Source organism: Anolis carolinensis, chromosome 4 (genome assembly GCF_035594765.1).
Source record: "Anolis carolinensis isolate JA03-04 chromosome 4, rAnoCar3.1.pri, whole genome shotgun sequence".
NCBI lineage: Eukaryota > Metazoa > Chordata > Lepidosauria > Squamata > Dactyloidae > Anolis > Anolis carolinensis.
Genome location: NC_085844.1, coordinates 180416955 through 180441221, shown reverse-complemented (window position 1 = coordinate 180441221; position 24267 = coordinate 180416955). Strand labels below are relative to the sequence as shown.

At 38.9% G+C, this 24267-nt stretch overlaps 1 protein-coding gene across 1 annotated transcript in view; it reads right to left on the bottom strand.

Annotated features, from left to right (window-relative positions):
• trabd2b (TraB domain containing 2B) overlaps window positions 1-24267 on the bottom strand; it is a 424563-nt gene that overhangs the window by 397289 nt on the left and 3007 nt on the right. The window contains exon 2 of the mRNA XM_008116345.3: window positions 22183-22743. Coding sequence (XP_008114552.1) covers window positions 22183-22743 — 561 coding nt within the window. The remainder of the gene's footprint in view (window positions 1-22182; window positions 22744-24267) is intronic.

The following is a 24267-nucleotide window of genomic DNA, read 5'->3' as shown; positions in this document are numbered from 1 at the left end:
TGTGACCCTTTTCACAGCCAAATCGCTTGATTTAATAAAGAAAAAACTCATTTTGAACTCAGACTAGAAAATAAAAGAGAGAGAAGGAGGTAGGGAGGGAGGAAAAGTCAACACAGTCTGTCAGCACCACAAAAACTGAAATGCTGAACCCAGACAGCATCACACAAATCCAAGTGTGCTCCTTTCATGGAGACCCTTTCAATCCTTTTTTCAGACTAGACGTTACTGGAGGTTATCCCCCCCAATCCCTTGCCTGCTTAATTATACATCTCACTGCTACTTAAAGAACTATAAAGACGTCTACTTTACACAAAACATTTAAAACAGTTTTTCAGATGCCATTAAATCACTCTGTTTTACTATTTGTTTGTGCATGTGTGTGTAACACATGCACATATACACACGAACTCTGTAAATGGTTCATAGGAATGTTATATGCAAAAACAAATAAGCAGTCTCATTTAGTTTCAGATATTGTTATTCTGGGACAACAACCTGTATCTACCAATGGTAGTCAAACAATTTTTTCTTATGCTGTCAGGTCAATAAAATTGCATTCTGACAAGGTAACCAAATTTAAGAGTTGAACACCATGAAACTTCAGTACTTTGTTTTCCCTTCCTTCTTTTTCTTTCTTTCTGTTTTTCATTGATACTAGGTCTAGATCTTTTAGGTAACACCAATAAATCATTTCCACCCTGCCCTGCCCAGAATCCATTATATTTTGTCAAGTTTGTCTTTGGTGGACAAGTTCCATTTCAGTTCCTCAAGTTTTTCCCCAGTATAAACAATGCAATTCCAAGCCACTGTAATGACATTCCTAGGCACACATCTAACCATTTTTAGAAGTTCCAATTATCCTCCATTGGTCTGGTTAATATAAGACTATCTGTAGTACCCATCTATGTTCATTTGTTAATAAGAGTTTGTGTGTGAAAGCTTTTCATGCACAAAGGTGATTCTTAAGGTACTTAAGAGAACAAATGAAAAAGTATATACAATTGTGGTCTTACTACATATAAAAAGATGGCATAGAATTGTCATAAAACTGCTCTACAAGTGATACAATCAGTCCTCTACATTCGCTTTTGTTAGGAATGCAAGATATACACAAAAGTGGAAAAAGCACAGACAGAAATGCTTGTTATTTTTTTTACTTCTCTAGGAATCTTTAGATCTTCCAGTATGAGTCAATGGTTAACTTCCATCAGAGATTGAACAAAGAATTTCACTTACAGGACCTAGAGATTCCTAAAGAAGTGTGCCTCTCTAGGGGCCCTTTCAGACAGGCCTTATATCCCAGCATCTGATCCCAGGTTTTCTGTTCATCCCAGATTATCTGACAGTGCAGACTCATATAATCCAGTTTAAAGCAGAAAACCTGGGATCAGATCCTGGGATATAGGGCCTGTTTGGAAGGACCCTAAGACTCCTTCCACACAGCTAAATAAATTCCACAATATCTGCTTTGAACTGGAATATATGGCAGTGTGGACTCAGATAACCCACTTCAAAGCAGATATTGTGGGTTGTTCTGCCTTGTTATTCTGGGTTATATGGCTGTGTGGAAGGGCCCTAAGAATTTCTAGAGATTCTTCAGTGTGATTCTAAGTGTGATTAACATGCAGTAGAGCTTGACCACAGATTAGCACTGGAGGATCTAGGGATTTCTAGAGAGAACATTTTTTTATCAAATCTGCAAATAATCAAATCTGTAAAAATCAAGCTCTCAAATGTGGAGGGCCAACTGTATATCTGTTGAATGAGAGAAACACAATGAGAACATCAGAAGAGTTTTCTATATACTAAAATTAGCAATCCAGCTCTTGTTTATAGAGAGATTGAAATCAAAAGCTCTTGCCAAAAGTTGATGAGTTTCAGGTCACTTCCACCTCTATACTTTCACCAAATAAACAAATCAGAAGAAGCAGAGTTACTGTTCAAATTAACAACAGTAAGCCTTGTAGTAAGCATTACACCACAGTGAGAATTGAATGTAAGGACTCCAGTCACCACTTTACGTGGCATCTCTTTTGAGTACAGAAAATATATCTAGATATCCAGATCCCATTCCAAATCCAGATGGCTTTTGCATATCTGTTTTCCTGAGCAGATGTCAATTATGCAGAAATACGTTCAAACAAATCCCCATACACTTGTGCTTGAATCAAAATACTCAAGAGGAGGTTTCTTGCTGAGGAATTGAAGCTACTGAAGAAAAATATAACTGGAACTCATATTTCCCTGTGCCAGCAGAATGTCACTGTTTTAAATGCACAGCACAGTATGAACCAGACAGTATTTTGGAACAAGTCTGACACATAACACATCACTGGAAGCCAAATTTTCCACCAATATATTTTCTAGATGAGGGATTCCACTACCTTTTTTCAGCTTTCTTTAACTAATGTTTTAAGAGAAGAAAGGGAAGATGAGTTCTTAGCATAATTAATAGATTTTCATGTTTTTGCCTCCTTGGGAGTTTAAATGTAAGGTTGAAGAGATATGGAAATTCCGCTTGGTAGGAAACTCAGAGGAAAGAATCCTAGGAATAGTAGTTAACCTCTGCCGATTGAAACATGGAAAAACTGCTGGCTCTGCAACTAAGGAAGCAGACTTTGAGACCATCCACATTGCAGAATCAAAGCAGTTTGACATTGACACCACTTTAACTGCCATGGCTCCATCCTCAGGAATTCTGGAATTGATAGTTTGTTGTGGCTGTAGAGCTCTCTGACACAAAAGAAAAAATATATCATAAAACCACAAATCCTAGAATTCCATAACATTGAACCATGGCAGTTAATGTGATGTCAAACTGCTGCAATTTTGCAATGTGGATAAAGCCTGTTAATACATGAAAGCTTATGCTACCAACTTCTTTCTCTCAGTCTCTAAAATGCTTCGGGATCCCCTTACATACTGATATTCCAGACTAACATGGCTGTAACTTTGAATTTTACCCGAATGAAAAAGCTGTATGTTCCTCTAAGGGCTCAGAAAATAGCACTGATTCTTGCCAAATGAAGAGGAAATGGTTTCCACCAATGTCTTGACCCAGCAGCCTAAGCTAATAATTCTATACATTCACAGGAATCTGAGGGGCTGATCGTTATTTTCATGGTGGAATGAAGGAGCCGGAAGAAGAAACAACAGCACAGAGAAATACAGTAAGGAAAAGGGACAAGGCAACATGGATTGGGCGGTGGAAGGGGGGGGGGGATAAGCCTCTACAATAGAGTCTCACTTATCCAACATTCGCTTATTCAATGTTCTGGACTATCCAACACAGTTTGCCCCCCACCCGGATCCACAGCTGTTTCTCTAGGCAACAAGGACTGACCTTCTTATGCATTTAATTTCCAACAGTGTTGTTACTGTAAGTTCATTTTATGCAATTCTATTTTTATTTGTAGTCAATTTGTTAGTAGCCAATTTTTTGTAGTCAATGTTTTCAATACATTGTGATGTTTTGGTGCTAAATTCGTAAATACAGTAATTTTTACATAATATTACCATGTATTGAACTGCTTTTTCTGTCGATTTGTTGTAAAACATGATGTTTTGGTGCTTAATTTGTAAAATCATAACGTAATTTGACATTTAATAGGCTTTTCCTTAATCCCTCCTTATTATCCAACATTTTTGCTTATCCAACGTTCTGCCGGCCCGTTTATGTTGGATAAGTGAGACTTAACTGTATTTATATCTGAGCTGAGAATAAATAGGATAAGGTGAGTAGTTCCAATACAATAAATTCTTTTTCCATTCTAAAACCTCCAGAATATAGAGCAAGGAGATTCCAGACCCAGTTTGAATCCTGACTGAATTGAATCCAAATAATTTAAGCAGGTTTGAAGAGACTAAACTGGGGATGAGGTGGCAATGGGGTACAGTAGACCCTCGCTTATCCAACATAAACGGGTTGGCAGAACGTTAGATAAGTGAAAATGTTGTCTAATAAGGAGAGATTCATAAAAACCTATTAAATGTCAAATTGCATTATGATTTTACAAAATGAGCACCAAAACATGTTCTGCCAGCCCGTTTATGTTGGATCAACAGAAAAAGCAGTTCAATACATGGTAATATTATGTAAAAATTACTGTATTTACGAATTTAGCACCAAAACATCACAATGTATTGAAAACATTGACTACAAATAAAGATAGAATTGCGGCCTAGAGAAACAGCTGTGGATCCGAGTGGGAGGAAGACTGTGTTGGCTAATACAGAACATTGGATGAGCGAAGGCTGGATAAACGAGACTCTACTGTATATAACATCCAAGGATTCAAGAAATAATATCAAACTAGAATATTGATATAATATTAAACATTATGTGGAAATCGATAAAACGAAAGCATGTTTGTATAGTGTTGAGAAACCCTGATGAGAAAAATCCTGAACTATTATGGCTTGTAAGTTAACATAAAGAATCTTTATGCTGCTATAAAATGCATAAAGAAGTACCAGGACTAAGCACCAGTCAAGAGAATTTTGGCCCCTTTTATACAGCTGTACAAAATCCACATTATCTGCTTTGAACTGGATTATATGGCAGGGTAGACTAAGATAATTCAGTTCCAATCAGATAATATGGATTTTCTGCTTTGATAACCTGGATTATCTGGCAGTGTAGAAGGGGCCTTAGTCATAAAAAGCTGCTTTTTTATACCTGATCACATTCAAAATGTTATATCCAATTATAATGATAATTCTGTGCCAACACTACTTTCCATTATTGGGATAGAATGTGGGCTACAAAAGACAAAAGAATGTATGTGTCCGCACTTACAAATTTGGATAGCTTTATTAAAGTCAAAATATTTTGCATGCTTACTTAGGTGGTAAGTAAATTACTCATTTACTTCATCTTTTAAAATTGTAAATTAGATGCTGAACAGGCTTGCATGGCCTTCCAGTAACTGCAAATTTTCAGTTTCTCCATTCTCGCTTCCTTTATTCCCTTTGCTGACTTTGCATCCTCTGCATAGTGTGACCATTATGTGTGCCTAATGTAAAATAAATATTCCGTCTCTATTCTCATGTTACCACCTATAAAGGCAAATGTCTGTGAAAAAAATCAAAGGCAAATAAAATGTGCTTGGTTGCAGAAAACAAACCAATGGCTATCAATATCCTTTGGAGTTGCTCAAGCAATTGTATGCTAAATCCTGGGGTTTCTCCAGAAGTAATCTCTCCTTATTCTTTCCCAGTGTCCTGCTATCTTAGTTTATTGTCTATTTGTAGTAAGGCTGAACTAAATTCATATTTACAAAAAAATGAAAAATTATAGGAGGGTGTTTATGGAGCCCAGCACAGTCCATTTTAAGCCCAAGACTGAAATTCAAAATGGTTATGTCTTCCAAAAGAGAATAAAAAAGTCTCTTGTTCAAAGCTTTCAAAATGTATTTATGAAGCAGGGAAACAAACACAATGCAGAAACAACTTCTGGAAGCTGGTTTTCAGCAAAGACCACAATAGTCACCCAGCAATTAAGTGCCATTTTTCCAAACAATGTTTAGACTTTGGGGCAATAAAAAGGATTTGGTTTGTTTGATGGCTTCAAAAAATAAATCATTAAATGTGTTCCTCCACAAGGAAAATTGCACTCTGCAAATTCTGAGGATACAACCTATTTATAGTCCACAAAATTGTATTGCTGAAATAAAATAGCCTGTAAACTAGATTCTTACAGGTCTGCTTACAAAACCACAGCCATGTATAGATGAGAAGATTCATTGTCAGGATATCGGTCACTAAGATATTGATGGGGACAGGCCTGCAGTCAGAAAAAAATCTAGATGTTTAGATAGACTTAATTAAATCAAATTTCTATTTTAGCTAGACTATCTAGTCCAACCTCCCCCCCCCCCCAGAAAATCGCTCTTATTGGGGAATTTAATAGTTAAATAAGAATACCACAACACCTGTTAGAAACACTTGAAAACTGTGTCAACTTTAACAGGAATCAGGCTCCATCAATAAACTACGGTGGACATTCAAGAGAACAAGTCCAAAAAGTCTTTCTTGCCCCACTGTGCTTCTTATGTATATATCCAAACATTTAAGAGTTGAAAATGACCTTTCATTTGTAGCTGTTAACACTGGCAATCTGAAGTTTCTTCACATTTGGAAAGAAATTCTATATCACAGACAAGATATGCTTCCCGTGCTTTTGATGGTTTTTCTGCAGGTGTAATCTTTTTCCATTTGCTACACCACAGGTCAAAATCTTCCATCAATGTGTCAGTATCTACAAGGCATTCATTGTAAAGTTCTGTGCACTTGTTCAAGTTGTATATTAAATGGCCACAATTAATAGGGAGGAACACTTGCAGTTCCTGAACTACAGTGGAACCTCTAAAGAGCATCCCAACTTAAGAGCATTTTGAGTTAAGAGCTGTTACTCAGGTTTCACTTTGACATAAGAGCAGTGTTTTGAGTTAAGCACTAGCACAAGAGTACAGGGCTTTAGGGCTTCAGGGGAACAACCTCCATGCCTTTTGCTCTTGTTCACTTTGGGAGATTGCTGTCTGATTTGCTCCTGTGCTTCTACAATTTTAAGGTTTATCTTTTTTATTGTCCTACCTGTGAATGTGCATTTATTCATTATTTGTTATTTATAAAGTACATTTTCTTATATAAGAACATGTAACAAAAATAGGGGTGCCCTTGGGGGGGGGGGGTCAGAACAGATTAACAGCATTTCAATGGGAAAATTTGCTTTGCGATAAGAGCATTTTGAATTAAGGGCTTGGTCATGGAATGAATTAAACTCTTAAGTCAAGGTATCACTGTACTTCCCTGTGCCTTATAAACCTTTCTTGAAGGTGACTGCAGAAAAATCCAGAAATGGGATGTGCACATTTAGCCTATTATATTCCACTGGTGTTTGTGAAGTTGCCTGGATGTTGCTTTTATAAGTCTGCCTTGAACATATGTAAGGAAGCCTAACTTCTCCAGCCATAGTGATCTTGCTGTGTCAAAGATCTCCTGAAATTATTTTACATATTGTGTGCACATCTCCCTGGCTTTTTCTAAGATACCATCGACACGTTGCAGACTATAGAAAATTTCCATATCTCCTCTTTGTAATGTTTTGCTAAGCTGAAAGGATGTTGACAGAGGCTTTCTTAGGAAGTGAATGGTTACTACAAATTTAGCATTCAGGACAGCCAAAAAAAGTGTCCAGCTTGAGAAAAGGTCTCACTGTTATATAGAGGACTCTCTTTTAGTTCTTCAGGTGTTCTCACCACTACACTGTATGGTTAAAAAACCCCCATACAACTGCATCATGTCTCTCAACCCAATGGGTTTCACAAAGCAGCAACAGGGTGTTTGCTCTTGATTCAGGGAAACAGTCATTTATATTTTTCTTCAACAGTTGCAGTCTGATGGAAGATGCTGTGAAGAAACTGCAGACAGATGATATTGTTCCTTGGCAGTTTCTGACAGGTAAAATGCTGCAAGTCTTTCCTAAGGCTAGATATAATTGCCTGTGTACCACTAATATGACCACTCATATTAGCAGCTCCATCATAACTCTGTCCACACAAGTATTGCAAGTTCCACCCAATTTTTCACAGTGTTTTCAAAATAATGCCTGCAAGTCCTCCACCTATCACATCACTTATCTTCACAAAGCTTATAAAGTCTTTTCTTATTCCTGCAGCTTCAACATCTACATACCTTCATTATTGCTTCTCGTAAACTTTAGGTATGTTTTTTAACATGAAAAGTTTCAAGGGATAGGCTGTTGAATCCATTGGAATTACTTTAAAATATATTTAAAGCAATATTTTATTGCTTTAAATAAAGCAGATAAAATACAAATATTTTAACAGTGAAATTTTATAAATGGTAGCAAATTTGTGAAAATAAATGTGTTAATATTTAAACTGTCCAAATACAAACATTCATTGGACTACAATAAAAAGGTACAAATATCATTTATTATGTGGCATGAGAATATTCCAGAAGTTGGAATCCTACGTAGAAAAACTGCACTCACGGAGGATATATAGAGCTATGCATTTTGTCAATAAACACAGACTTGGGCTGGATCTTAATGCCATATAATCCAGTTAAATGCAGTTAATCTGAATTCTGAAACTGGATTATATGGTAGTGTAGATTCAGACCAAGGATGAATTGTAGCTTTCATTCTTGATTCTTGATCAAAAATCCTTTCTTGACTAACACTAAACTTTTGTTAGCTTTTCAAACAAGTAAATTCAGTCTTCATTGAGCAGGAAGATAATTGAGACATGAAATTCTCTCTGGATATGCATGCATAAACATTTCTGATTACTCTATTGATAGATGTTATTGGCAGGACATGTGGAATGTGAGAAATCTCCAATTAAAGTCTTTTGTGATATGGAATATTCTCTCTCTCTCTCTCTCTCTCTATATATATATATATATATAAACGTAATGTTCATTTTACTATGGAGTAAACAAGACAACCACTGAACCCAATCACACCAAATTTGGCCACAAAAGACAGTCATCCAAAATATGTCTTTCAATAAAAAAAAATCTAGAAAAATTAAAGACCAAACAACAAAATGAAGACGAAATAAAACCCCCATTGCTTACCATGCAAGCGCAGAGCCCCCCCCCAAACTGAAACAACTGCCTTACCCAGAGGACCTTGCACCTGTGGGCGGAGCCTAACGCCACTTCCTCAAAACGTTGCCATGGTGGGCGGGGCTTGTGGCTGGCAACTGTTAACAGCTGCTCCTTCCCTTTCCTTGGCCCCTTTCCCCCTCAGAAGAGACAGCATGCCCTGAGAGAAATACATACCCTGTTTCCCCTAAAATAAGACATCCCCAGAAAAAAGACCTAGTAGAGGTTTTGCTGAATTGCTAAATATAAGGCCTCCCCTGAAAGTAAGACCTAGCAAAGTTTTTGTTTGGAAACATGCCCGCCAAACAGAACACCAGAGCATGCAGGATCAGTAAACATACATACCATAGATTGTTAAACATGGAAATAATGGTAGTAACAAGAAATTATTGATAGGATTCACAGTTTGTCTGGTTATGCTGGTTTGTGATGACAACTACTGTACAATATATAATCAATGTTCATTTTTTTGTTCAACAATAAATGTGAACTCTTCTTCATGGAAAAATAAGACATCCCCTGAAAATAAGACCTAGCGCATCTTTGGGAGCAAAAATTAATATAAGACACTGTCTTATTTTCGGGGAAACACAGTAGGTGTCATGTCTCCTTTCAACTTTCTCTTCAACAGGTAAACAGACCCAGCACTTTAAGATGCTCCTCAGAGGGAGTATTCATCCCTTTAAGAAGCCCTCTTTCTCTGGACATCTCCCACCTTAGTCATTATTATTACTATTATTATTCTTCTCATTATTATTCAGGGAGGAAACAGCCAGGCTTTGAAACTACAAGGCCATTCAATGCTAATTGCCCTTTTTCTCTACACACCCTCCACTTCTGAATCATCATTATTACTGTATCATTATTATTATTATTATTATTATTATTATTATTATTATTATGTTGCTGTGAACTATGAAAATGAGTTCACACCCAGTGTTACAAAACTCTACAACCATGGCAGTAAATAAAGAACACTCTTAAAACAGGAGAATTCCAGACAGGAAACAATCAGTGCCAGCTAACACCTTCCAACAAAAGATTCCCCCAGGAAGGAATCAGCCAGGCTTTCAAACTACAAGGCCATTCAATGCTAATTGCCCTCTTTCTCTGCACACTCTCCACTTCAGAGTTGTTGTTGTTGTTGTTGTTGTTGTTATTATTATTATTATTATTATTATTATTATTATTATTATTATTATGGTGCTGTGAACCATGAAAATGTACAAAACCAGCCACCCAGCATTACAAAACTCTACAACCAGGACAGTAAATAAAGAACAACACTCTGAAAACAGGAGAATTCGAGACAGGAAACAATCAAGGCCAGTCTCTGAAGCAGCGATACTACTCTGTACTACTGAAGCTAACCAAAGATTCCCCTAGGTAGCAAGCAGCCAGGCTTTGAAGCAGCGAAGCTATTCATTGCAATTCTAGCAGCCCAAAAAACTATCCCCCTACAATGCAAGTACCCAGGCTTCCTAGCAGCAACCCTATTCCATTGCATTCCAGCTCACCAAACAAGGATTCCCATAAGAAGAAAATGGTCAGGCTTTGAGGCTGCAAGGCTATTCACTGCTATTCCACCTGGCCAACAAATGATTCCCATAAGCCACAGCAACGTGTATATTGATCTTTCACTGCTCGTGAAGGATCAATATATTTTCAGCATGACTATTCATGCAGAATGAACACATGCAATTCTGAGTTGCTGTCCTCAAAGTTAAACTGCTCTCCTTAGCCAGTGGTGGCTGGTGGGGGTCAATATCCAAGGTTCAGTATCAGACAGCTCCTTTAAAGTTCAGAATAAAGTCTGAAGGACAGCCCTTGTCATGCTAATATGGAAGCCACTAGTTACCCCTGTTCCAATCTTTTGCTAAATATGCTTCAACTTAATTAAGATTCCAGTGACATCACTGATCTTAATTCATAGCCTTGGTTGATTCAGTAGATATCATTTACAAACTACAGATCTAGCCACCTTTCCCCATACTTCATTAAGCCCTTTTGAAAGGGATACAGAGGGGGTGGGGGAGGAGAGAAAGCCAAATATATAAATATGGTCCTGAGCATATATTAATGCTTCCTGCTGTTCTGCTACAGAAAGATCAGCTTAGCAAGTGCAGATATCTGTCAGGGACCAAACAAGTTGGGCCACCCATCAACCTTTCATTAAAGACCACTTGTAGTCTCTGTTATTCTATCAATAGCGTAATCAGAGCTGCCGTGTTTCAGGATTTGATAGAACAGCAGGAGCTGGGAAATGAAGACAGACATTGTTAACAAAGTCACTTCTGCTACTTCATGCTGAGGGAAACAAGTGGGGGGAAAGCAGGACAACAATGTTTATTTGTCTATCCAAAAGAAAAGACAGAAGAGGAAGGAATGAGTGGCTAAGTGTGAAGTCCAGGGTGCAACAGGTCAGATACTTTTTTTCTGAGGTTATCCTAATCTGATCAATTCCACTTTGATATCTGTGGGCCTCTGCATTTATTCCATCATCAGTTGCATAATACAATCTAGATAATCAAATTCATGGCTTTAAAAAAAAAAGACTAGGTAGGGCTCTTTGTTTCTCCTCATTCAATCCAAAACAGGGTTATTTCCTGCTGAAGGAGGCAAAAAGAACTGTGTTCCCTATGGAGAGAGATTCAATGGACAGACTTAAAAATCAAGATGCTAATGTCAAGTCCTCAGCAAGGCAACTTTTTGAAAAATGTAGCAAAGGGCTAAAAGGCTTAGCCTCCAACTGCAGGGGGATTAAGGATGCATACAAAGAGTTAGTGATAGGAGATGAAAGAAGAAGCAAAGTGAAAACCAGAAAGAAATAAAGTAAGATAAAGTGAGAGCAGAGAATACATGTTTAAACAAAGTTTCTGGGTTCTACAGGCTGGAGAAAGGCCTAAGAATTTCAGGTTAACATAGAAATCCATGTTTCCTCTTAATTAAGGCAACTCAATCCAAGGTGATGTTTGGTTTTCTTTATTATGTTTACAGAAGCGAAACTGTGGAGAACCATGACACAGCTGACTTAATTCTTCAGTGTAGATGCACCCAATGTTTCAGAGGAAAGGACAGGCAAAAACATATCTGAGAAGCTTATGCTTTAGAAAGCCTTAGAAAATCCATGGAGTCATGTTAAGCTGGCAGGTAAGTTGAAGGCACATATATACAATGGCATTGAGGAGTACACACATTAATCCTTTTGTTCTTACGGCTTTCCTACTGTCCACACTGCTTCAGAAAAGGCCTGTTGGTGTGTTAGTTTGTTTGCTTGCATGTTGAAAGCAAAACATGGGTGCTAGAAATAACATTGTACGAAAGCTGACTGGTACAACAACCTGGGAATCACAACCAGACACAGTGAAGACATCTGCCCTTGCGCTTTGCTACTCTGCTCCTGAATACGCATGCCCAGTGTGGAATACATCTCACTACATTAAAACAGTGGATGTGGCTCGTAATGAACATGCCGCATTATCACATGATGTCTACACCCTACACCACTGCTTAGCAGGCATTGCACCACCTGACATCCACCGGGAAGTAGCCCATCCCATTTGGATATCTGCCAGCATACCAATGCATTAAATCAAGAAATAGCTTTCTAAGATCTACAGAGATATTCACAGGAACACCTCAGCAAGCGAGAGTCCAAAAGTGGCAGGCTAAAACCCGGAACTTCAATCATAACTTCCTAGGATAGTCATCTCTCCTAATTTACAGAACATCAAGTCAATCTCTGCTTGAAAGGCTGTCAGAGGACACTGTATTTGAAGGCATCCTCGGTCAGTTTTGACTATGACTCTGGATATCAGGGTTCACATTCCCACTTAGCTATGGAAACTGCCTGGGTGCCCTTGGGCATGTCACACTTTCATATCCTCTAAAGGTGAAGGTAAATCCTCACTTGCCAAGAAACCCCTATGAAAGGTTTGCCTTAGAGTCACAGAAAGTTGGAAATTACTTGAAGGCACACAACAAAAACAACATATCAGTATCATAGGTGAAACTAGCAAAAACTTCCCTTCTGAAAGCACCTAAACACTTGAGCTGAAAGATAACTTGGAATAAACATGCAGGAGGGTTGAGGAGGGAAGTGTAGAAACAGCAACTTTTCTAAGCTCTTATTTAGTCTGAGGATAATAAACTTCTCTGAATATGTTTTCACAGAAATAAATACCATTTTGAGAGTCATTCTCAGGAAATTGAGTATAAAACTGCAGTGTTTGAATCAAACTAGTATATTTTAGCAGGATGAACTGCTCCAGGCAAGAATGTACTACATGGTGTGGTGGAAAAAGGGCTATCTTTAATGTATGTAATTAATGGACCTTAGATGCACTTTGTATGTTGTCTTATGTCACATGCAAGTAATAGAACTTGCAACCAATCAATCTAACTACTAGGCTTGATCGATCCATGAAAAATTTGATTCTAAACTCGTTTCAAAACTAGAGGGGGCATTTTTTCGTTTTTGTTGCAAATAACGAATTTGGCCCTCAAAATTTTTCGAAATTAACGAAAATTCGTTATTTTCGAAATTAATTCGTTAATGGCGGACGCGCATGCGCGGTGGCCCAAAAACAGCCCGAAGGGGGGGGCTTAGGGGGCTCTCCCGCCCTCATTTTTTGAGTGATCTTCTTCAAACTTGGTACAGTGGTAGAACACATGTAACACTGATAGCTCACCAAAATGTGGAACGTTTCCCTTATCCTCTGATTTTTGGCAAATTTTCATAGCTTTTATAATAAACCATTTTTTAATAATTGCAGAAATCTGTTCCTGGTTTGAAAGTCTTATTTCCTGTTAAATTGGGTTGTCTTTACTGTGAAAGTCATTGCTCTACTTCAGAAACTTTGTTTTTGTGGCTGAAACTTTGTTAAATTGGTGTAGTCCCCGGCTGAGACACAAGCAGCCCCGCTTGTGTTTGAGAGCAGTGAAGGGACAAAGGCACCCCCTCTTCTTTCCCCAAAAGGAGTTGTATTTTGTACAGGGAAGTATGGGATATGCAACTCTTTCCCAAACTTGGCTTAGGATTATCAGAAAGCGTCCCTGGCTGAGACACAAGCAGCCCCGCTTGTGTTTGAGAGCAGTGAAGGGACAAAGGCACCCCCTCTTCTTTCCCCAAAAGGAGTTGTATTTTGTACAGGGAAGTATGGGATATGCAACTCTTTCCCAAACTTGGCTTAGGATTATCAGAAAGCGTCCCTGGCTGAGACACAAGCAGCCCCGCTTGTGTTTGAGAGCAGTGAAGGGACAAAGGCACCCCCTCTTCTTTCCCCAAAAGGAGTTGTATTTTGTACAGGGAAGTATGGGATATGCAACTCTTTCCCAAACTTGGCTTAGGATTATCAGAAAGCGTCCCTGGCTGAGACACAAGCAGCCCCGCTTGTGTTTGAGAGCAGTGAAGGGACAAAGGCACCCCCTCTTCTTTCCCCAAAAGGAGTTGTATTTTGTACAGGGAAGTATGGGATATGCAACTCTTTCCCAAACTTGGCTTAGGATTATCAGAAAGCGTCCCTGGCTGAGACACAAGCAGCCCTGCTTGTGTTTGAGACTGGGGAAGGGACAAAGGCACCCCCCCTTCTTTCCCCAAAAGGAGTTGTATTTTGTACAGGGAAGTATGGGATATGCAACTCTTTCCCAAACTTGGCTTAGGATTATCAGAAAGCGTCCCTGGCTGAGACACAAGCAGCCCCGCTTGTGTTTGAGACTGGGGAAGGGACAAAGGCACCCCCCTTCTTTCCCCAAAAGGAGTTGTATTTTGTACAGGGAAGTATGGGATATGCAACTCTTTCCCAAACTTGGCTTAGGATTATCAGAAAGCGTCCCTGGCTGAGACACAAGCAGCCCCGCTTGTGTTTGAGAGCAGTGAAGGGACAAAGGCACCCCCTCTTCTTTCCCCAAAAGGAGTTGTATTTTGTACAGGGAAGTATGGGATATGCAACTCTTTCCCAAACTTGGCTTAGGATTATCAGAAAGCGTCCCTGGCTGAGACACAAGCAGCCCCGCTTGTGTTTGAGACTGGGGAAGGGACAAAGGCACCCCCCCTTCTTTCCCCAAAAGGAGTTGTATTTTGTACAGGGAAGTATGGGATATGCAACTCTTTCCCAAACTTGGCTTAGGATTATCAGAAAGCGTCCCTGGCTGAGACACAAGCAGCCCCGCTTGTGTTTGAGAGCGGTGGAGGGACAAAGGCACCCCCTCTTCTTTCCCCAAAAGGAGTTGTATTTTGTACAGGGAAGTATGGGATATGCAACTCTTTCCCAAACTTGGCTTAGGATTATCAGGAAGCGTCCCTGGCTCGGATCCCTTGTTTCCAAAAAACACTTTTGCATGGAAAAAAGAAAGGAGAAAGCCCACCCCGCCCGCAAGAAGAAAAATGGCGCCAGGAAAAAAACACCCACAGGACAGCCCTTTGCAAAAACAAAAGAAAAAGAAAGACCCAACTAACACACACCACCCAAACTCAGCCAGCCACCCCACCTTTTCTCCCGGTCTTCACACAGCCATGCTGTGACGCAGCAATCTTTCCTGCCTGCCAGTGCCTGCACCAAAATCTCCCTTCCACCCTCTCCAAAATTCCCAGTGCGACTGAGCCACGAGGCGTGTGCACGCTCAGGACGTCCTACCAGCCCCTCCCCCTGGTTAAACGTGCTCTCTGATTGGCTACAAGGTGCAAACAACACGCTAGATTGCCCCAGTGGACTTAAACAAGTTTGGATGATTTGCCAAAGCATTTTTTAAAAACGAAAAAAAAGGCGCCATAACGGAAAACGGCCAATTGCGGTTCGAAACCGCGATATCCAGGCGTGTGGACAACCAAGGTTCGATATTGCTTCAAAACAAACGAAAATAACGAATCAATAATGGTAAACGGGGAAAACGAATTATTTGAGCAAGCCTACTAACTACACACCATCAGCAGTATATGGCAGCCATTCAAGTAAGTGGAATGACAAAGAAAGGAAATGGGCATATTTCAAGCATCCAGCACAGCCTTGCTCAAACTTTTTACTGTGGGGAAACCCTAGAAAGAAATTTCAGTTTCAGAAATTTAATGAAATATTATTTTATTGTAAGACACAGCAAACAAGATAGATATGCTGGATTTTGATCTTGTTTGTTGTGTCATACAATAAAAAATAATATTTCATTAAATTTCTGAAACTGAAATTTCTTTCTAGGGTTTCCCCACAGTAAAAAGTTTGAGCAAGGCTGTGCTGGATGCTTGAAATAATAAAAAAAATCATTTCAAGCATCCAGCACAGCCTTGCTCAAACTTTTTACTGTGGGGAAACCCTAGAAAGAAATTTCAGTTTCAGAAATTATTATTATTATTATTATTATTATTATTATTATTATTATTATTATTATTATTATTATCTGTACAGTTCTAAAAAAAGGTTTTTTTTTCCAGTCATGAGATCTCAATGAACCCCCAGTGACATCTCTTGGAACCCTAAGATTAAAGGAAACCCTGGCTGGGAAACCCTGATCTAGAACGTTTATGTTTTATTTGATGGGTCACAAACTACATAGATGCCCACCCCCCAGGGAAGTTGTGTGGCTACATTAGAAAAGAAGATTATTGTGCCTTTAATAATTGGTCAGAACATCTACCTACAGTTGTCATAGACACAGTAATATGGCCTAAATATCTTAACGGCAACAGATACCCATCTGATCTCAGAAGCTAAGCAGGGTATGCCCTGCTTATAATACTTGGATGGGAGACAGTCAACGAATAATGTGTGTTATAGGCAATATTTCAGAGGAAGGAACTGGCAAAAACACATCTGAGCATTCCTTGCTTAAGAAAATATTATAAAGCATATGAAATTCATGTGGTCACCATAGGTCAACAGGTGACCTGAAGGCACATACACACAGAGATCTACATAGATCATCATACAAGCTTTACCTGTTGGCATTCTGTATACATAGCTATTAAAAACACAGGATCCTTGCCCTCTTTGTCATAGGTGATTCTAGAGCAAATGTATTTTAGGCCAAGGCTGGGGAGATCAATCCGAAACTAAAAAAGATCAATTTGTATTTAATTAGGAAGAGATTCCCTGGGTAGTTTGCTGTATCTTGGCAACCCTTTCTGACTCACAAAAGGTGAACAATAGCAACAATGACCTGAATGTGCTTATTGTGTTATCTTATCTTCACCACACTTACTACTTCTTTCATGTTTCAGTGCCATTGTTTCCCAGGTGTAACAGAATCTATATTGTTTAGTTGTTTTTGAATACAGGTTTTGTGCAGCTTTACTGGCCAAATTGAGAACTTTGCTTTAAAATCAATGTTAATATTCCCAATCCTTAATGGAAAAGATACTTTTGTATACCAGAATTGTCACAAAAGAATATCCTAGGCAGCACAGGCATTAGCTGATGGATTATGGAAGCTGGCACTCAAAGAAGAAATGTTTCCAAGCTCTAGTGATCCAGATGTAGATTTTATACTTGCATTTCCAAATCACTCTAGACCTGTATCCACAATTATAGATTTGATGCCATTCTAACTGCCATGGTTTCATCCAATAGAATCCTTGGATTTGTAATTTGGACCTAAAATGTATAGTCCATTCCCATGACCTACAACTATAAAATACTCTGAAATTCTAAGCACCTCATAAAATTCCAAATCCCAGATTTCAATAGGATGGAGTTTTCATAATTAAAGTGTAACCAAAGTAGTATAATCATGGAGTGGGGATACACTTTAGATTATGATTCATGAGGTAGAATAGATAATGGTTTCCGTCTCAAATCATCACTTTGTATCTGACTCCATCGCACTTTTTGCTTCTGTCTTTATCTGATGGACCACATAGTTTGAGTGGAGAAAGTAGCCTAAAGTCCATCCACTTATGTCTTAGGTCAATGGAAGAATAATTTGTGTGCATGCTCTTTTGAAATGAAAAGTACCATAAATGTGAAAAGAGATGAAAACACATTCTAGATACCATCCTGGGAACGGATACAATATATGAACACATAAGGTTGAAACAACACAGCTGATTCTGGACTGAACCTTTACAGCTTTCTCTTCTGTCTTTCAAACATCTTCACTTTTTAAATCAAAACCATTAAAAAGTCATCATCTAATAAATCAGTGGTTCTCAACCTGTGGGTCACCAGATGTTTTGGCCTTCAACTCCCAGAAATCCTAACAGCTGGTAAACTGGCTGGGATTTCTAGGAGTTGTAGGCCAAAACACCTGAGGACACTCAAGTTGAGAACCATTGTGCTAAATGGAGATGTGTAAGCCTTATTTAAATTTTCAGTAGCATGTAAACTGAAGAAATGTTAAAGAAAGTATAACCACTCTGAGATGGAAAACAGGAGAAAAAACCCACTTACTTTCCCTGACTCAAATATTTTAAAAGTGCCTGTTTGGGGGGACAAATTGTAAGGATGTTTCAGTTTAGCATTCATACTAGGATGCAGTTTCCAAACTGTTCAAATTATAGACTACAATTAAACTAATGCTGAAAGCTGGTCAAAAAGAGCTCTAGGGATGCTCGAAACAGATTCAGGGCTATAAATGATCACAGATGTTCCCACCAGCTGAAACGTGCCACTGCAATACAAACTCTGGTCAATTTCTCATTTCCATCATTAATACCACTAATTATATGCTTTTTAGGACAAGTTCCAAGATTCAGCATTAAGAAAGGAAATCTAGTTCATTGTAATCCTCTCCTTTCAACTAAGGCCACAATACACTAAGCAATGGGATTGCTAGATAGAATGATAACATTACAAATTGCTCTCTTTGAAGAAGTTGCCAGGTGCCAAGTTTGGCCAGTTCCTGGAAAGCACAGAAAAGAACCAGCTAGTTATGTGTACTTTATTTCTTCCTCTCTTGACTCAATTTTTTAAAAAAACGAATTTTAAATCAAATATGATTTATAACTTATAGTTTGTTGATTTCTTCCACTTCTTCTATCAGGATACATGAGAAATAGAAACATATCATGCAGCCATCATATGCCATTTGGTGCAGACAATCAAAATTTGGAAATATTAGACTATAACTCCCAGAATACTCCAGCCAGTGTTTATTTGAGATGGATAGAGAATTCTGGATGTTACCGTCTAAAAGTAGTATTTCTAAGACCTGGTACAGATTTTTTGACAAACACTCTCTGAACAAATATTTCAGACTTGAGAGATAAATTCTGAAAATATCCACATGTAACAAAGATCATTCCACTTTCTTAAACAAACATTTTGAACTAATGGTTTTTATAAGCCAAAGCCTTCCCCGGCCATATAATCTTTCATCCTTTTTTGCTTTCTTATGCAGAAAAGCAGATATAAATATTAACAGGGTTGTTACTGGCAGAGTTAAAATTGGGACTAAAAAAAAAAAACAGTATTACTTCCTATCCCAAGAGAACTTTTTTGAAAAACAAAAAAAAATCTCCACTTACACCAATGAAAATGTATAGCATAATTTACATTTGAAAGGCTTCCCAAAGTACATTTTTATGAAGGGCTTTTTTACTATTTTAAGTACTATTTGACCAGCAGAGCTTCAATGTCATCCGAGGCATGTTTTGTTTTTATCTAATTAATTTAAAAATCTTTTTAAAGTAGAATGTAGTTGATGTCAGAAACGGACATTTAACTCTTTGGAGATGGAGAAAGCGACAGCAAATATTTTGTCCAACCTAGGAATAAATAAATAAAATCTTGCTTCCATTCACTCACTTTACATATGCATAAGTTGAAAAATATTTACTGAATTTACTATAACTATTTTATTAGATTTTCAAAGTAGCTTTTAAATTTTTGATTTTAATTTCAATGAATTCTATTTTCAGTAGTTATATATGACTGAAGGTATTAACATTTATAATATTTTTACTGTTTAAAATATCCAGAACATAATTTTGCTAGCCTGCTAATTAATGTGTGTGACTTCAAGTCACTTGTCAACTTATGATGACGTCAAAAATTTCATAAGGTTTTCTTAGGTAAAAAAAAATACTCAGGTGGTTTTGCCTGTTCCTTCCTCTGAAATATAGCCGGCAGCATCTACTATTCCTTGGCAGTCTCTCAGTCAAGTACTAAGCAGGGCTGACCTGCTTAACTTCCAAAGTCAGATGGGTATTTGTTTACGCTTGCCTTTAGGGTGTTTATGTTTGCCTGCTAATTAACAGGGCTCCTTAAATGATAAAGAAATGGTTAATAAACTAGAAACCTGCTTTTTAACCATTTTTATTATTTCAACTGCCACCCAGGTAAGAAATTTATTAAATGATCTGAATTGGTCAAACATATGATCTTAGTACAATCTTAAGAAAGTATTTCCTAATAAAACAAGCATTAGGATTTGATGATAAATAATTATCTGCTTACATTTGCAAAGAATGTGTCTGCATAGAAGAGATAAACTGTGTGCTTATTTGTTACAAATGCCTCTGTCTAGAATTGAATCACATTTGGAAAGAGAATGTTTAAAGCAGCATTTCTCAGCCTTGGAGTTGGGATCCTTGGGGGGGGGGACGTGAGGGGGTGTCAGAGGGGTCGCCAAAGACCATCAGAAAACATATTAGTTCACAGTGCTCTCCAGAGGTAGGTGAACCATTTCTCCCCTAAATCACTGTCAATTCCTCCCAAATCCCTCCAGTATTTTCTGTTGGTTGTGGGTGTTCTGTGTGGGATGTTTGGCCCAATTCTATCGTTGATGAGGTTCAAGGGGTTCTTTGATTGTAGGTGAACTATACATCCCCACAACTACAACTTCCAAATGTCAAGGTCTATTTTCCCCAAACTCCACCAGTGTTCACATTTGGGCATATTGAGTATTTGCGCCAAGTTTGGTACAGATCCATCATTGTTTGAGTCCACAGTGCTCTTTAGATGTAAGTGAATTACCACTCCAAAACTCCAGGTCAATGCCCACCAAACCCTTCCAGTATTTTCTGTTGGTCATGGGAGCCTGTGTGCCAAGTTTGGTTCAATTCCATTGTTAGTGGAGTTCAAAATGCTCTTTGATTGTAGGTGAATTATAAATTCCAGCAACTACAACTCCCAAATGACAAAATCCCCCTCAACCCCACCAGTATTCAAATTTGGGCATATCGGGTATTTATGCCAAATTTGGTCCAGTGAATGAAAATACATCCTGCATATCAGATATTTACATAACAATTGATAGCAATAGCAAAATTAGTTATGAAGTAGCAACAAAAAAATGTTATGGTTGGGGGTCACCACAAAATGAGGAACTGTATTGAGGGGTCATGGCATTAGGAAAATCGAGAATCACTGGATTAAAGCAATGGTTCTCAAACTTTGATCCTCCAGATGTTCCAGACTTCGGTTTCGAGAGATCCAGCAACTATGTCCAATATTTAGGAATTTTGGGAGCTGAAATCCAGAAGAGCTAGAGGGCCGAAAGTTGAAAATCATTGATCAAAAGCACTCAGCAAAGTGGAGAACTGAGTAGTCATGTTGAACTCTAGTTTCCATTAGTTACAACCAGCAGGGTCAAGGATAATGGGAACCATGGTGCAACATCTGAAAGGCTAAAACTCTCCCACTCCCTTTGTGTATAATATAAGATTTTCTCGAGAAAGCCCTGGGCCTTTTCATACACATTGCATTTTTGTTGGGACTGTAAAAGGGGTGAAGTTGTTTCTACAAACAAGCAAATTGGATACTTAGTGCTAGTAAATCATGTTTCTGCTAGCATGTTTTTCCCATTTCATTCCAATCTAGCCATCTATTTTTGGCAGGCCTATCAACTAATTACATATTTTCACAGGTGATATTTTGGAGATTGTTAATGAAAAACACTTGTTCTATCGCAAACAGCTCAGACAATTTATTCTTCAGAAAAGCATCTGAAGCCCATTACCTAAATCAACTGATATATGCATAGATTGTAAAAGCAAAGAGTGTCAATGTGGCTGTAAACAAGGGACAAGCCTGATTTAAAAACCTCATATGTTAATGTGATAACAAACAACAGACAAATTAGTTAACCAGCACAATGCACGCCTTCATGTAGTCCCATACTTTCCAACATTTCACAGATCAAAACCAGAATATATGTGGCTGAGCCACATAAGGATGTGGTCAACAGTGTGCAGCCAAGCAACAATACTGTAACTGTCAAAACCTCTCTTGTCAACAGAGTCACAGAATGTGCTTGCTGAAAAATTCTGAGAATTATAGTACAAGAAAGTAACTTCTCCAAGTTCTGTGTTTAATATTTGTATGGGAGACTACCAGAAAAGAGAGCTCACTTGCTGTGGTCCTCTTCACACTAGTTTTATAGAAAGGATATATTAGTAGATGCAGAGAAACTTTAAACCAGTGCTTCTCAAACTCCCAGGTGTCATATTTGGAAGGCTAGAGTTTTAGAAATACTGTTTTAACCTAAGAAACACAATGGCTTGAACTCTGAGGTTCTGGTTAGCTCAATCTCATACAGATTAGGATTGTTGTTTTCTTAAAGGGAGTAACTTGCCTTCAAGGCTTGAATGTACACGTGTAGTTTGCTCCATCTTACCTGGGAGAAGTTCAGCCCATTCAGAGGATGGCATTGCTCTTCCACTCTCTCCACAGCTCCTGTCCTTTTCTTCATCCTCTCTGCTTCCTGAGCCAAATAGAGGTCCAGTACAGGGACACCCCGGGAGCGGATGTCTGTCTCAGTGAGGGAGTTGACCATCAACATCACCCAGACAGGTCGCTTGCGCTCCCAGTTTCCAGCAATAGCATTGAAGAGGTAATCAGCATAAAGCCCTTTGCCCCTTTGGTCTGGGGTCATCCAGTGAGGCAGCATCAACTTGACATACTCAAGGTGGCGCTTGAGACGGTGATAAAGGTCCCGGGGAAGCACATTTTGCAAGTTCTCCCCATGAGGCAGCAGCTGACAGCTGGCCAGGCCAGAGATGGTGTAAGGGTCAGTGAGATCCAACTCAAAGTACACGCTGGAGCTGGTCTGAAAAGCAGCCTTGGAGTTATCTGGGATAAAGTCCCACACACGAGTGTAAGGCACATGGATGGTACCAAAGAGATAGGCAGGAGGGTTTCTCCGGATTGTCCAGAGGAAAGAGTTCAAGTCTTTTTGCTAGAAAAAAAAAATCAAGAAAATAACTCAGCTAAGACAAATATATTCAGGATTAGCAAGAGATTTAGCAGCAGGGAGAAGAGGCTTTTGGACTGAAGGTCTCAGAATCCCCTAGCCATCATAACCACTGAGAACATCTAAATGAAAAAAGCGATAAATAACACAAACAAGAATTGTTTGTGTAGACCAGGCATGAGCAAACTTTTTTGCCTTGGGGCTGCATTGTCAGCCCGGCTGGGAGAGCTGGTCCGGGAAAGAGAGTAGCCAGGCATGTGCTGGGTGGGATGGACCTAGGAGGGGGAGGGCCTGGGAGAGGGTGGGGCCAGGAGGGGTGGGTCATTCTCAGGTCATCCTCCTGGCATAAGGACAGGGCTGCTCACCCCATCCTTATGCCAAGAGAAAAACGAGACATGTTTGTGACTGCCCCAATCCTCCTCTCTCAATATTCAGGTTGTCCTCTCAGCATTATGCCGGGAGGAGAGTGAGGCAGGCAATGTCTGAGAGCATCCCAAAGGGCTCTCAGCCACTGCATGCCTTCCTCAAGCTGTCCTCCCAGCATAAAGACAGGGCTGCTCACCTCATCCTTATGCCAGGAGGAGGGCAAGACATGCGGTGGCTGAGAGCACTCCAGAGAATTCTCAGCTGCTGTGTGCCTTCCTCCCACATCCTTTCTGCATAAGGATGTAGTGGGCTGCTGCAGCTTTATGCCAAGAGGACAGGGAAAATGAGATGGGCCTGAGTTAAGCGCTCAGGGATCCGCATCTGACCCCCGGGCCTTAGTTTGCCTATGCCTGGTGTAGACCAATTTTATATTTACCAGTTAATTTAAAGTAAGTCTGCAAAGCAATTTTCAAACCATCCTTTTCACAAGCATGCTCCCTACTCCTAACCAGACCAACATCAAAGCAAATACTGTTGATATTAATATAAACAATTCTAGGCTCATTGCAGATCTATAGATGGTACATGCATGAGGATTAAAAAAACAAAAACAAAAAAACAACCCGAATTACAGCTCATCTATTCTGGAATTCTTCAACAGAAATCCATGCAACTATTCCAGCATGGATTAAGTAGTTTGTGGATTCTACTTTTGAAATCTGTGATTCACCAAGCAGAAACCAGACACTCTAGAAAGATAATACCAAGACCAAATAGGGACAACCACCCAGCTCTGATAAGTTATCTCCCAATAATCATTACACAGTTCTTGTGGTTTGAAAAGTGCTACAGCTAGGAGGAAACTTGTTTAAATACCATTATAGTATGGAACAACAGCCTATAGCCTGAAATTATAGATGCTTAATATTATACTATAATAGCAATGACCACAAAGGCAAAATAAATTATTATTTTGGTATTCATATATGTATAATAATAATGTGATGGCCAATGTGATATTATAGTTTAAATGCTGCTCTTAGGATGCATCTACACTGTAGAATGAATGCAGCTTGACACCACTTTAATTGCCTTGGCTCAGGCCCCTTCCACACAACTGAATAAAATCCTACATTTTCTTCT